The 14,564-nt window shown below is 38.5% G+C and overlaps 1 protein-coding gene across 1 annotated transcript; it reads left to right on the forward strand.

Moving 5' to 3' along the window:
* The first annotated feature begins 616 nt into the window (after positions 1–616).
* Positions 617–9,620, forward strand: LOC102708485 (ATPase family AAA domain-containing protein FIGL1). The gene is made up of 14 exons (XM_040529714.1): positions 617–1,013; positions 2,258–2,396; positions 2,683–3,114; positions 3,945–4,180; positions 5,731–5,858; positions 5,927–6,045; positions 6,123–6,215; positions 6,609–6,710; positions 6,790–6,892; positions 7,135–7,218; positions 7,287–7,382; positions 7,477–7,604; positions 8,293–8,414; positions 9,240–9,620. The coding sequence occupies exons 1-13, from the start codon at positions 688–690 to the stop codon at positions 8,392–8,394; spliced, it is 2,088 nt and encodes a 695-aa protein (XP_040385648.1). The 5' UTR covers positions 617–687; the 3' UTR covers positions 8,395–8,414; positions 9,240–9,620.
* Positions 9,621–14,564: the final 4,944 nt, after the last annotated feature.

Raw genomic sequence — 14,564 nt, forward strand, 5'->3', positions numbered from 1 at the left:
TGAATGGGAATTATCAAAAAAGAAAGTGTCCATAATCTGTTAGGTGTTGTGTTAACATCTTTTGGCCCATGGGACTCTTATGGTATTGGAGTCCGATGGGATGCGTTCAGGGGTCCTTGAACGATCCTAGACACTTAATATTTAGTAGCGTCATTGAGTTATGGTTGGGTTATTTTTAGATTATTTATTGTCTAAATTTGTGAGCTTAATCATTTATCTGCAATTTTAGATTGCGTTGTTCTTGTGAAGTTCTTTGATCGTCGTGAGGTCAATTACGTGACAGCGTGGTGGATAACGGATGTGTGGGCATAGCAGTTGCGAGGTAACGATCGACTCATACGAAGCCTCAGAATGTGAACATCTTTACGTCGCTAAGTAGAATCTATGGAAGATCAGACAGCTAATCTCGTATCACACCGAGTATTTCTCCATTTGTAAAGGTTTTTAGCGAATTGTAAAACTGTAAATATATATGGGGTACCTTTTGTTGGACAATCCTAAATTGTAATTGGGCCGGGCCACACATATAGAAAGCCCACGAGCCCATGGCCCAGTTGCCAACCACGTAGAAAGGCCCACCCCTAAAACCCCATCTCCGAGTCTCCGAGAGCGGGAAGCAAACCAACGAGGTAGGCGGCGAAAGTGAAAAAAAAAAGGAAGAAAAAAAATAATAGAAAACACGCGAAAATGGCGGAGCCACCTCACACCGTCGCTGGCGGCGGCGGCGGCTCCGGCGGGCCGACGAACTGGAGGAAGGAGGCGGACGAGAGGCTGCGGCGGCTCCACTCCCTCCAGTTCGGCGCGGACGTCGCGCTGGAGGGGGAGGCCGAGAAGAACAGGGACCCCGCAGCGGCGCAGGTGCTGGCGCTCCGCCTCCTCGGCTTCCTCGACTCCCAGGCGGCCCCCTCCGGCGACGCCGCGGGCCACGAAGCCTTCTTCGTCGCGCCCATCCGCGCCGCGGCGTCGTCCACCCTCGCGGCTGCCGTCCGCGCCCGCGCCGAAAAGTCCGACAGGTATAAAACCCTACCCACCGGCCACCACGCGCCGCGCGAGCCCCCCCCCCCCCCCCCCCCCCCCCGCATTTTTTGCCCAAATCATGCGTTGGGACGGTTCGTCCTATTTAGGAGAGACTCTTCGATTCTGGGTGCAGCGGTGCGGATGGATTTGCTTTTGCTACTATTCAGATTGTGCTAATATAGACCATTAGCTAGTATTTACCAAATGTGGTGCTCCAGTTATATAGCTCTAGAAATCTATAAGTTTAAGAGAATCTCGGTGAGTAATATGAACTGATACTTTGTGCACAAACAGACAAGCTAAGCATAGAGTGTCTCGCTGTTTGTGTTTGGCGGTTCTCTAGATCTTGCCCTTTTTGTTTCCATATATCCTATCAGTAAGCCTTAATAGTATGCTATGTATACATTGCACTCTGCGGTGGAATTAAGTGCTGTTCTTTCTTTTAGCATATATGTTCTTTCTCAAAACACATGCTCTATGAAGCAAAACAATGTTGACCAAAGTCACTTGTAATAGTGGGGATAGTAGTTTTTCAATTAAAGGGTGCTCAAAGGTGATGGTTTGTCTTCAACCATGATTAATATGTCGAATCGATACGCACCACAGAATTCAAATTGCATATCCTGTTTAGGATTCACTGCTAGCTATAGTAGGGAAACAACAATATGCTGCCTTAGGTTCACTGGACCTTGACTTGAGTTTATAAAATGTTCCTATACATAAATATGGCCAAGAACATTTTTTGTCTTCTGTTGCACAATGCAAGTTCGATCCAGATACAAGTAGGGTTCTGGTTAATAACAATTGTGGTGTTGCGGGGATTGTATGACAGAGCTAAACATGGAAGTTTGGAAGGAGAATGTCAATTGTGAAATTTCTGCAATATCGGGCGAAGTTTATTTAAATTGTGACCTTGGTTCTAACTTTCTAGGGTAGATGATACCAGTAGCGGATGTTATCAGGGTTGGGACTATTAAATGTTTAGAATGTGATTTCTTTTTTGTGGTGGTACTGGTACTTGCACGAAATGCATTGAAGATTTAGGGTAATCATCACTGATGAAAACTGAGTGGCTCCTTGGGTCTAATCTCAAACAAATAATTGTGTGTTGGACCAAAATACTTTATTTCTAGCTGTCTTCTGAACTGCTCAATTTTATTTCTGACACTCTGATGCATACTATCGTGAACAAATATCTCTATGTGGTGCCGGTCCTCACTTTGGATGTTTTCGACTTCAGTGCTGCGTTTAAGCTTGCAGAAAAGGATGTTGGTTGTGTTTTTTCAAAGCCAGGAGAAGTTAGTATTGAAAAGATCAAGTGTTCAAAGTATTTTCAAGCTCTTCTTCAGAAATCCAAAGGATATGCTGCTGAACAAATGGTACAATTCAATTTATGTTAGGCTTCATGTACTGAAAAAACCATCTTGTTTCTCACTTCTCTTTCTTCTCTTCCTTCTTCAAGGGCATCCAACCATCGCTCCATTCTTAATTCTTTTTTGCATCATTTCTGAAAGGTGTTTTAGTTCTTAAATGTGTTATTATTTTTATTGGAGCATCATATGGAGAAGCACATAGATTTCAGTGTTAATTATTTACCATTTGTCATTGTTTGCCGACTAATTTTATCATCTCTTTTCCCTTCCTGTGACATGAATCAAAATACAGAAGACAACAGTTTGCCATGAACCCACCATTGAGGAAGGTCCACTTGAAGAGGAGAGTCCAGCTGATATAGAAAATGAAAATCTTAGCATCAGGGCTTCAAAATTAGTGACACAAAGAAAATTAACATCATTGCTTAGCCATAAACCTCTGAAGGCAAATGGTGTGCCAGACGGGAATATGTTCAAAGCAGCGAGTAATATATCTAAAGAGAATGCTGTTGCTGAAAATGGAGTCAGAACAAATCATACTGATAACAGGCATACTGCTTATATGGATCTTGAAGAAGATGACAGACCCCGTGGGTTGTTGCATAATGCGAAGCGAAAGCATACAGGGTTCAGAAGTCCAATCTGCGAACGTCCAAATTCTCCGTTAAGTAATGATGAGGCTGATGCCCCTGTCAATGAGTTTGTTACTGCCAGGACAAAATTGGTACGCTCAGTGCTTTTGTTTCTTCTTATGGATTTTTGATAAATTTATTTAGAGTGCCTCTATTGATCTATGGTCCTGCAATAAAAAAGCACATATCTTAAGCACTAGTGGCACTGATAGGTAGGTGTATTCAGAATTTTACCACTCAGTTTTGCTCTCATGTATTTGACTTTTGTCTCTATTATTCTTCCCAACACTGTTTATGTGCTTTTAATACTGCATAATTTTGAACATAGTTAGCCTATCTTCTACGATCATTTGACAGCCGCCACTGTGTCAACCAAAGTCCTATGCGTTTCTAAATGGTCATCGACTGATGGCAGATCCAATTTAACTGCTCTATGTTTTTTTTTACTTTTCTATGTCCGTTACATGCACTACAATTCTGAACATTCTACGCAACACCTAAGAAAGCATCATTAGTTAACATTAGTTAATTTAGAGACAAATTTCTATGTATGGTATAGCTTGAAGCCGTGCTTTGTATTGAGGCATATTCTGTGCAATTTTTTTTTTTTGGTCAAAATGACTATTTGCCAGATCCCCATGGCGTATCATCTGTAATAGTGACTTGCTCAGAATCTATGAGATTTGTGAAGCTACAACTTTACAGGCAAACTTTTTTACCAAGACAATTATAATTTGTTTTTGATGCTACATACATAATATTTGTATTCTAATGAAACCATTTACCTTGCTGTGGTATCATGGGCATGTTGAATACACTGTTATGCAATTAATTAGGAGGTTTACTGTGGGCAGCACTCTGGTTAAAGATCAATATTTTGTGAGTTAATATGACCTTCGTTAACTTTGCCTCTATTTCCTAGGAGATGGATTCGGTGCAAAAGCATCGGCATAATGGTTCTCAAGGTGCTTCTGTATCCCCACAATGTGATAACAACCTGAGTAACCGGAATTATGGTGTGAGGCCAAGCTGGAATTCTCGTCGTGGACTACGTGGTAATTTTGTTCCCCCTATCAGAAACAATGGAGGATCTTCTGGCAACATGACCTCACGTATCGGAAAAAATGATGATTCAATGGGAGATTCAACAAGAAAATGGTTTGCATTTTCATCTTGATCATATGATACCATTTGCATTTACATTTATCTCTGGATTCTTCTAACAATTTACATGACACCTCCATAGCTATTTATCTTGTTGATGTTTATGTTTAGTGTGGCTGCATCTTATCCTTTTCTGAAGACTCAAATTATTGATATTAGAAGCAAAGTGCATGAGTCAAGGATACGTTGTCTAGACTACATTGCCATAGGGGTTTTTTATTGGGCAGTTCAGCATGCTTGTCTTTCTTCCTTTTGTTTGGTCCACTGGATTGCACCATTGAGTTGTTGCATTGATTTTTCTGGGTATCCTTGCAACTTTGTTGTTAGAACATAGCTTCAAAGACAATCTAGTTTGTTAAGGACTAGGTAAATTTCTGGTTGGCAATACTACGAGTCCCTTGACAATTTCAGTGTGAAATGAGCAGGTGGGACGGCAGCATTAAGTATGATGTTAGATATTTGCTAAATGTAAAAGTGTAAAAACTAGTAGTTTCTATAAATGCACCGTGTTTGATATTCCTCGACCTGCAAGCTAATCTTGAACTCCCAATGTGAGACAACCATGTGGAGTGTCCATTATTAAACTCTCTGTAGCCCTGATATAACTGTGACTATCCAGGGATAGTTGTGTCTGCATAACAGCTGTCTCTAGCTCTATGTACAATTACAGGTCCACCGAGGCCCTCTATGTCTGGCTACAATCTACTACACCTCCTGTAGAGTATGATATGTAGCGCTTTAAATATACTTTTGGTTTTCATATGATTGATTTGTTTCCTTTATTTCCATTTCCGTTGTAAATCATTACTCCTCAGCTTAAGATCTGCATAGAAACATGGGATTTTTTTTGCCACGAAGGAATGATTGCATCTTGCTTTTGCTCTGTGCATGTTGTTTTTGCCACTGGGGCTAGTACAATAAGTCGCAAACGTGAGATCTTCATACAATGTAAAGTCATTTGACATCATAAATGACTAATCTAACTTTGTTTGCAACTAGATGAGAATGTTACATCTTCTGTTAGCCCTATCTCCTATACAAAAAGCACTTTGTTGCACTCTCACAGCACACTAGTCACCATACTCACCAATTATTTGCTGGGATGCTGAACGAGTGAATGATGTCTTCCAAGTTTATTTGTCGTAAGGATCAGAGTGAAATGCTCTCAGCCATTGCTAGTATGCCAACTCACGAATTTGAATTCTCATCTTCTGGTTACTGATCCAGTTAAATTTTAACCTATTTCTGGAAGTTTGTTTGTCTGCATTACTGAAGGTACATAGTTGAAATGTGCTAAAAATAGAAGCATGGAAAAAATTGCATTCTAGTTTTGCGTAATCCATTCTAGTTTGTCTGATGTGCTCAACAAGAAGGATGCAAAAAATTGCTAGTATTATTTCTTCCATTTAGCTTTTTTCATCAATCATTCTAGTTTGTCTGATGTAAAGTATATATGCATAAATCAAGCCTAATCAATTGTCAATATTCCACATAATTGGTGTTATTTATGTTCAAATCTCACAAATGAATTTCACTATCATCAGTTTAGAAATGCTTTGTGGACCTGATGGTGAGCTTCCTGAGAAGCTGAGAAATCTGGAACCTCGCCTTATTGAGCATGTCAGTAATGAAATAATGGATAAAGATCCTAATGTTCGCTGGGATGACATAGGTACATAATTGCATTATAGTACATTCAGAACATTTGTCTTGTAGCTAATTCATGCCACCCTGCAACAGCTGGTTTGGAACATGCAAAGAAATGTGTGACAGAAATGGTGATATGGCCACTACTACGTCCAGACATCTTCCGTGGTTGTCGATCTCCTGGAAGAGGTCTTCTGTTGTTTGGACCTCCTGTGGGTATTATCCATCTGATTATGTTGCTCTTCCCCCATTTTATTCAATTTTAAGATAAGGGCATTAATTTCCACAGGGAACAGGAAAAACCATGATTGGAAAAGCAATAGCTGGTGAAGCCAAGGCTACATTTTTCTACATTTCTGCAAGTTCACTGACAAGCAAATGGGTCTCCTCTGGCACTTGTTTTAGTTTTCAACATAGTTCCATTTGTATCCTCTAAAGTCAAATCATGTTACATCTGGTTACATATGTTTAGTCAGTCATAAAGTTGCTGTGGAAACCAAATTTATTTGTTTATGTGCTAATAAATTTATCTTATTGACATTTCTCGATTGCTCATTTTGTCATCCCATCTGGTGTATGCCCTCTCCTTTAGAAAGTAGAAGTCCTAATCTCTGTCAAACTATGTCCTTTGCCCATCTTGTGCACAGTAGTTACCCTTTTTTCTTAGGAAAAACATTGGGACTAACAGACTGCTATGGCATACCTTTAGCATTTGGCGACAAATAGTGAAACATCCTAGTTTAAATTGATAGTGACTTTTACTTCTTCTGTGCAGATTGGTGAGGGAGAAAAGCTAGTTCGAGCACTATTTGGAGTCGCCTGTTGTCGTCAGCCAGCTGTCATATTTGTGGATGAGATCGATTCACTACTATCTCAGGTTTTGCTCAGTGAGTTGTTTTTGTTATGCACATACGTGTTGCATCTGTTGACACTTAACAGCCTCAAACATGCTGCAGCGCAAATCAGATGGTGAACATGAGTCAAGCAGGAGGCTGAAAACACAGTTTCTAATCGAGATGGAAGGTTTTGACAGTGGAAATGATCAAATATTACTTATAGGTATCATGTGCATAACAAATGAAAATATTGTGTAATATGCATTAATTTGTGCCATGGTCAGTATATTATATCTATGGGTTCAAGCATCAATGAAGTATGTTCCTTTTTACTTCCATGAGATGCATTATTGCATATGCTTTGAAGTTGTGTTGCCTAGTCAATGAGGTGGATGTTAAATGTGGGGTTATGGCCAGTGATGGAGCTTAGTTTGTGCTGATGTCCTGGTGGACAAATTATTGCAGGAGCAACAAACAGACCTCAAGAACTGGATGAAGCAGCACGGAGGCGACTTACAAAACGTCTATATATTCCTCTTCCTTCATCAGGTAATGCTCTATGTCTGTTCCTACAGGATAACTGCAGGAATCTCATTGTTCCATGGTTTATTTTAAAGAAGCACGGGCCTGGATAATTCGCAATCTTTTGGAGAAGGATGGTCTCTTTAAACTCACAGAGGAAGAAACAAAGGTCGTCTGTAAGTTAACAGAAGGTACTAATAATCATCCAACTTTCTTCATGTGGCTGCTAATTCTGAGGTGTGATGTCATCTTACTGGATATTTCTGCCTCATTGATTATTTGCAGGTTACTCAGGATCCGACATGAAAAATCTTGTGAAAGATGCCTCAATGGGCCCACTAAGGGACGCTCTTCAGCAGGGTGTTGGAATCACAAAGCTAATCAAGGAGGATATGCGGCCGGTGATGCTCAAGGTACTACTGTTGTAGTCAAATTAAGTGCTGGAATCTGGATAGCTGCGCACTTATGATTGCTAAAAAGACATAGGGCTGGTTTAGTTTGTGGCCTAAATTGGCCTTACCAATATTTTAGCAATTTCAATAGTGTTTAGTGTCTTTTTGGATTGACCCTAAGATTTGGCAAGCCTAAAACACAGGCCACTTTAATAGTTAACTTAGGCTGCATTTGGGCTCCTCCAACGGCGCGAAAAACAGGTTGGCTTATTAGCGTATGATTAATTAAGTATTAGGTGCAAAAAACTTGAATATGGATTAATATGATTTTTAAAGCAATTTCCCTATAGAAAATTTTTAGAAAAAATACACCGTTTAGCAGCTCAGAAAGCATACACATGGAAAATAAGGGAGTAGAAGTTAGGAAGGACTGCTAAACGCAACATTAGGTTATTTTGGATAAATCCAAATATAACTTGCCTTGCCATGCCAATGTCAAATTGCCAAAATTGGACATGCCAAAATTTAACATTGGCAAAAATTGGCAAGGTCGATTTTGGCCCCAAACCAAACCAGCCCATAATGATTAATGGTTGATAGCATTATCTATACTATTATATGTTTATTTTGTAGTCTTTTATTATGATGAATTATTCCCAAAATGTAGCATTCTATTTGTAAAAGCTTATCTGGAATTTTGGATTTGCAGGATTTTGAGACTGCTCTGCAGGAGGTGAGACCTTCAGTTTCCTCAAGTGAACTAGGAATTTATGAAGAATGGAACAGGCAATTTGGCAGCTTAGCAAATTAATTTGCAGGGAGATGTTTAAAGTAAGTAAAAAAACGAACAGTCATCCCAACAGATAATTAGGTTGATGTTTTTACCCAGTACATTGGACCTTCACTAGTACTTGCACCGTTGCACTTGCCTCTTGTATCTCATATTGAGTGTATGAGAACCAAGAAAAATATGAGAAAAACTAAGTGCTTAATAGAGATTGGTGATCTGTAACTAGTACTCCCATCGTTTAATATTGTAAGACTTTCTGACTATGTCTAGATTTCATGTCTTACATCATGAAACAGAAGTAGTAATATATAATACGACCTCCAGTCCCTAATACATGATGCTTTGGACAACCAAATTAATTATTTTGGCCTAAATTTGTCCTAACGACAAACTTTAATAACCAGAGGGAGTTTTCAAATAAAGATACATTGGTTAGCTTCTATACTCACATTCTAAACCATAGCCCATGATCGGTTTATTAATCGGTTGCTGCTTGCTTAGATCAGGTACTCATGTAGTGGAGTGTATAAGTATTTTTCAACTACATATAGAAAAATCTTTATGTTGCTCATTCAATCAGTCTTCAATTTTTACACTTTTGACTCTTAGCTGGCAGCCTTGATGCACTGTAGAACATCACAATTTTCCTCTATACTCTGTCTTGCTTTTTTTCTCTCTCCCTTTGAGTTATCTCGTAGACATTTGTAAGATAATCTGCTGCATCCTACCATGGCCAATCTAAATGCAAAATGTTTATTCTGTGGTATATTTGAGCTGATGTAAAGGTTGATACCTTGGGGGATCTTACATATGAATTGGGACTGTGCAAATCAAACCTCTTGTAATTTATGAAGCTCTACTGGCAGGCGCTACGATGCTTTTTCCCCTGCAAAGCGTGTGAAACATACGCCTGCGACGGAGGACATTGAAGCACCCCCCGCACCTGTGCACCTACATGCCTTCAAACTACCTCTCAGTAATCACTGACGCAGTGTTCCAAATCTCAGGTGAAATACTCCGAAAGTGGCCAAGGATTTGATTGTTTGGCTGTGTCCTTTTTTTTTTTTTTGCTTAATATCAAATATGTTCAGTTGGTGATGACTGATGTTGTATGAGTTGGTCTTAGGATCTTGGGGGCTTCAAAAGAAGCTGTGTACGAGTCACTGAAATTTTCATCATTCATTGCAAAGCAAGACACCAATGTTTAGTGTATTCTTCTGTTTAGAGTGGTATTTATCTCAATATATTCGGCTATTATGTTACTAACTTCGTTTCATATTTAATACTTTTTAGCCTTATCTAAATTCATTAATCGATGAATATATATAATTTATATATATGTCTAGATTCATTAGCATCCATATGAATCTAAGCAATGCTAGAAAGTCTTACATTATGAAATGGATGGAGTATTGTTTTTTTAAGATAATGAAATCTTTATCGATTTTAGTCAATCACATCAAGATATAAGTTCTAAGAGCACTGTCAATCTCTGCACCACAAAAGTGCACAAAACCAAAACGCTCTCATATGAAAACAAGAGAAACAAGAACCGGCTATGCTCCTGGTCCTGGGTGAAAAACTCTAGTCATCTAGTCCAATAGCAGATAAGATAAGCCGTCATGATAAAACCTTGCAAAGTAGTGTTTTGTAGGATAGTTCACGACCGGAGATAACCTGCATGGGAGACAAGAGCTTTCTCTTTTGGAAAACTACATTTATGTAAAAGCCAAATCGACCAATAAGGGCCGCCGCTCCTAATAGGAGAAGTGTCAAGACTCGAACATACGAGACACATTCCTTGGCGGACTAATCTTTCAAAATGAAATGAATTAAAGACCAACTGAACGAGTAGGATACATTCAAAAAAATAAATGTTATTATTATGATGTTGAATATAATTCGCATGTTAGTATATACGATCTTCATATTTCAGTAGATGATGTTGTTCTTTTTTTTTTGTCACGCATTTGACCCTTCGTCTTTTCAGAAAACTTACATTAGTATCATGTCTTTTGTTATAATTACATTTGTTACTAAATATATTTTAATTGTAAGTTACATTTCTATATATTTACACAAAATTTTGAAATAAGATAAATGGTTAAACAAGTGTTAAAATATCAATGGTGTCATCTATTAAAATACGGATGAAATATTTGTTTTCCTCTTTTCACGGTCAGTTAATTGTGTGAGGTTTGATAAAGTTATCCCATGCTAACTTTGAGAAAGTCAAAGTAGTTTTTTACATGGTCTTTAACAATCTTAACTATGAACTTTGGCTATTGAAATGCAAAGTTCTTTTTATTCTTGAAGATGTGAAATGTAAAGTTGTCATACGCAGATTTAAATGCAAAATAATGCCCTTGGGATGAAAGTGCGATACTACCGTATCCTTCATTTTATCTCTCAGCACATCATCTTCCCAAAATGTTAATTTCACTGCACACCGCCCCATTGACCGGTACTTAGGTTAATTAACTTGAGGGAAGACTCTACGAAATTACAATACTTAGCTAGGAATCGATTGTTATAAGACTATTCTTGCCTACCATGCATACAACCATCTACTGACACGTCAGCTTGGCCTGCTGGTTGTCTCTTTTGCGGTCCTTTGGATGTTATTCATCTTGGTCGTTCCTTCAGATCATGTGTCTGTTGATACTGTTGTCATTGTTATTGTGTTCTCCTCCTGGTTCTCTCTGTTGATGCGGTCTAGCATGTTTGTTAGACCATGCCACATATGTACTCGTCCTACACCCTACCTCACTGCATGTGGGCCATGTACTTCACTTTTCTGCTTAGTTGTGCAAGCGCTGTCGATTTCTCATTTCTTCAATGGTCGGCGGAGTGGTCACATACCTCGCTTCTTTGTTCGTGGGGCAAGTTGTGGGTCTCATCTAACATAGATTACATATAGTTATAAAGTTGTTGCTTTGATAAGCTGACCACTTTCTCATTAGGTGTCCGCGTGTCTCTTTTCTAATAGTGAGTGTATTTTAGTTAGGTAAAAAGTATCCAGATGGATGCTTCTTCTTCCTCTATTTCTCAATCTTCCTGCTATTACTCTCCCCCTCTTTTCTTTTGTTGTTTTCTTTCACTACGATACACTTGTTATTCTTTGGTTTGTTGGGTTCTGATCCCTTCTATGGTGTCTTGCTCGTCGTTTTTTTTATTTGCTCCGCTATTCGATCCAATGGCTGGCGTTGTTTATCCTCTTCTCCCTGCATTGTTTGGTTCTTCTATGCAAGGTTATTTTACTTATTTTGCTGCTCTTTTTGTATTTTTACCATCTGTTCAGTGCGCATGGTTTGCACACGGTGGATGGTACGTTTAATGGCTCCTGATTTAATTGCTCAGCAAAGGTTGGGAGTTGAGACTCTGCATGTGTGTTGTTCCAACATCTTATATACACATTCTAAAGATCCATACACTGCTTTGATTGGTCGGGCGCGGTATCGTCTAGTTACATCAATACCGAAAGATCACCCAGCCTCCTGCACACACGCCCCTACTGCTGCTGCTCCTCCCTCTCTCTGTCTCTCCCATAGGCAGCTGTACATCTTGAGTGCATGCGCTGCTTCTTCGTTGCCATTTTAGGTGTGTTTGGTTCATTTTGGGTGTGTTTTGATTCCGAATGAGATCTTCATCGAGGATCTGCTCCCGTTTGGTTAATAGCATCTGACTCATTCTGCCTCGGTGTATGCATGTGCCACTTGTTCGGTTTCTTGGATTTTTCTTGCTCTCTATTTTTTTATTTAACGTGGTTGACTTTCAACTTTACGTTTAATATTTTGTCGTATTTAAAAATTTACATAATTATTAATTTTTTTATTGTGGTTTGGTTTATTACGGAAGGCACCTTAAGCATATCTTATAATTTTATATATTTTAAATAAGATGAAAGTCAACGGCATCAAATTAAAAAAACGGAGGGAGCAATATTCTATTGAAATGTTGCACTGGATTTTTTGAGGCTGTTTCATTTATCTTTGAATTTTTACAAATATATTAATGTTTGTAAAATGAGGAACCAAGATTCATATGTAAAAGCTAAATGTTCCCATCGATGATTTAATTGTGTCCCTATATTTTTAGACTAGTGGTGAAACTTTCTTTCATTAGACATGAAACATCGTCGTCCGCGAAAACCAACAGTTTTATTCTGTCAACCAAAAATGTTTTAAAGTGTTATTTAATTGTGTTTCATCTTTTTTTATTGAGCCATAATATTTTATATGCGATAAAACACCGTCCAAATTTTTTTAGGTATCATTTGAACATGGTACGTAGGCATGTACGTAGCCGCTCCTTTTGTTATGCCCCAATATCGTTCCCATGGATCCTCCCGGATATGGATAATTTTCACCATTTCTTAACGTCTTGCATGATACCGGAAAGAAATGAGATTGTTGGTAAAAACAACCAGGACCATTTTTTTGATGCAACCGTATTTTATAATTGGTCCTGATGTTTTCATCATTTACTATCGGTATGTTTGAAGAGTTTTAGATTCTGAGAAACAACTATTTGGCAGCCAGCTTCTGACAATCTGGAAAAACTCTGAAACTCGGCTTCTCTAGCTTCTGGTTTCTTATTTATTTTCTAGAATCTATAACTACAGATTCTCTGAGAAGAGACTCCCCAAACATGCCCTATAGCTACTGGCTCTAGACTATTACCTGCACACTTCCATGCTTCTTCTAAATTGTGTGACTTATTAAAAAGGTGTTCTTACTGTACCTTTTCAGAGTAGCGTAGAAGTGTAGTAAATTTATATTCAACTATGTATTTTTATAAGTATATTAAATAATTTACTTGAAACTTTGGCAAGACATATTTATCAATTTATCTATTTTAATGATATATGACACACAAATTTATCGCAAAGTTATATATTTTAGTTCCAATTTTACCTTTATAGAATTTGTACTATATAAACTATCAGTGTAGTATAATAAAATCAGATCCGTTGGATCTAAAGTAATGGACGACTAATAATCATTCGATGGTAGCACCTTACAAAATCCTATTAAAAGTGTTTCTGTGTTTAAATTTCTTAGAGTACTATGTAAAATATGTTTTTACTTATTAATACTTTACTTAATTTATTGGTTTATGCCCTTGAAAAGTTATCACAAAATTAGAAATGGATCTTAGTAGTAGTGCATTGTACCGCTAAACTTACTATTAACTACTATGGTTTTGATTCTAAATTCAAACTGTACTGAATCTATAGATGAAAACCAAACCGAAACTACTAGTTGATTTGCAATTTTATTTACCGAGACCAAAAAATCATTAAATTTATCTTCTATAGGTTCATGCATGGCTACATTCTTTTCCATATTAAATATAAATGATGAAAGACTGTATGATTTTTAAGCTATTTAATAATAATAACGATGAAATTAACTACTATAAACTTAAAAATCTATTTCTGGAAAGATGAGATGATAAACTTATGTATATAAGTTTTTTTTTAAAAAAGTACACCATTTAAGGGCTGTTTGGTTGCTCGTATCATTCTAGCCTAGTCCATCTCTCCCATCCAGGATGGGCCTAGCCTAGCTATATAGATACAAGTGCAGTGTTGTTTAGTTGTTTGCATCATGTTAGCCTGGCTAGCACACGAATGTGTTTGGTTTGATTGTACGAGAAATACGGTTGAGTAGAGATTTTGTTTGGTTGGTTGCATATACCAATTGTATCAGACATAATTTTTTTTGGCTGAGATGCCAAATTAATTATTTTCGATTCTAAATTTAGACGACTCATTCTTATATATAAAACCATGAAAAAATAGTTAAAAGAAAAAAAAAAGGAAAAATGAAAGAAAAACCGGCAGTGGCGGCGGATGTTGGAGCTGGGCGCTGCTATGGCTACCGCCGATGGCAGCGGTGGCGAGTCTGGAGACTGTGGTGGCGGATTCGGAGGAACGCCGTTGGGAGCAGGGGCTGATCGGGATGCTTCGCTTTGGCAGCGGCGGCGGTCTCGCCATGCTTCGACGTTCGTCGGGGCTCGCCATGCTTCGACGCTCTGGCTTGCGCTTAGGCTTGCATGCACGGCCGGGTGCAGCGTGTGCACGCACTGGTGCATTAGTTTGCATCCGTCTAGCCTGGCCGACAGGGAAGCTCTAATCGAGTGTTTTCGCTCGGTCTGGCTGGGAGCCCTTTTTTACATGGGGCCTA

The sequence above is a fragment of the Oryza brachyantha genome, chromosome 12, assembly GCF_000231095.2.
Source record: "Oryza brachyantha chromosome 12, ObraRS2, whole genome shotgun sequence".
NCBI lineage: Eukaryota > Viridiplantae > Streptophyta > Magnoliopsida > Poales > Poaceae > Oryza > Oryza brachyantha.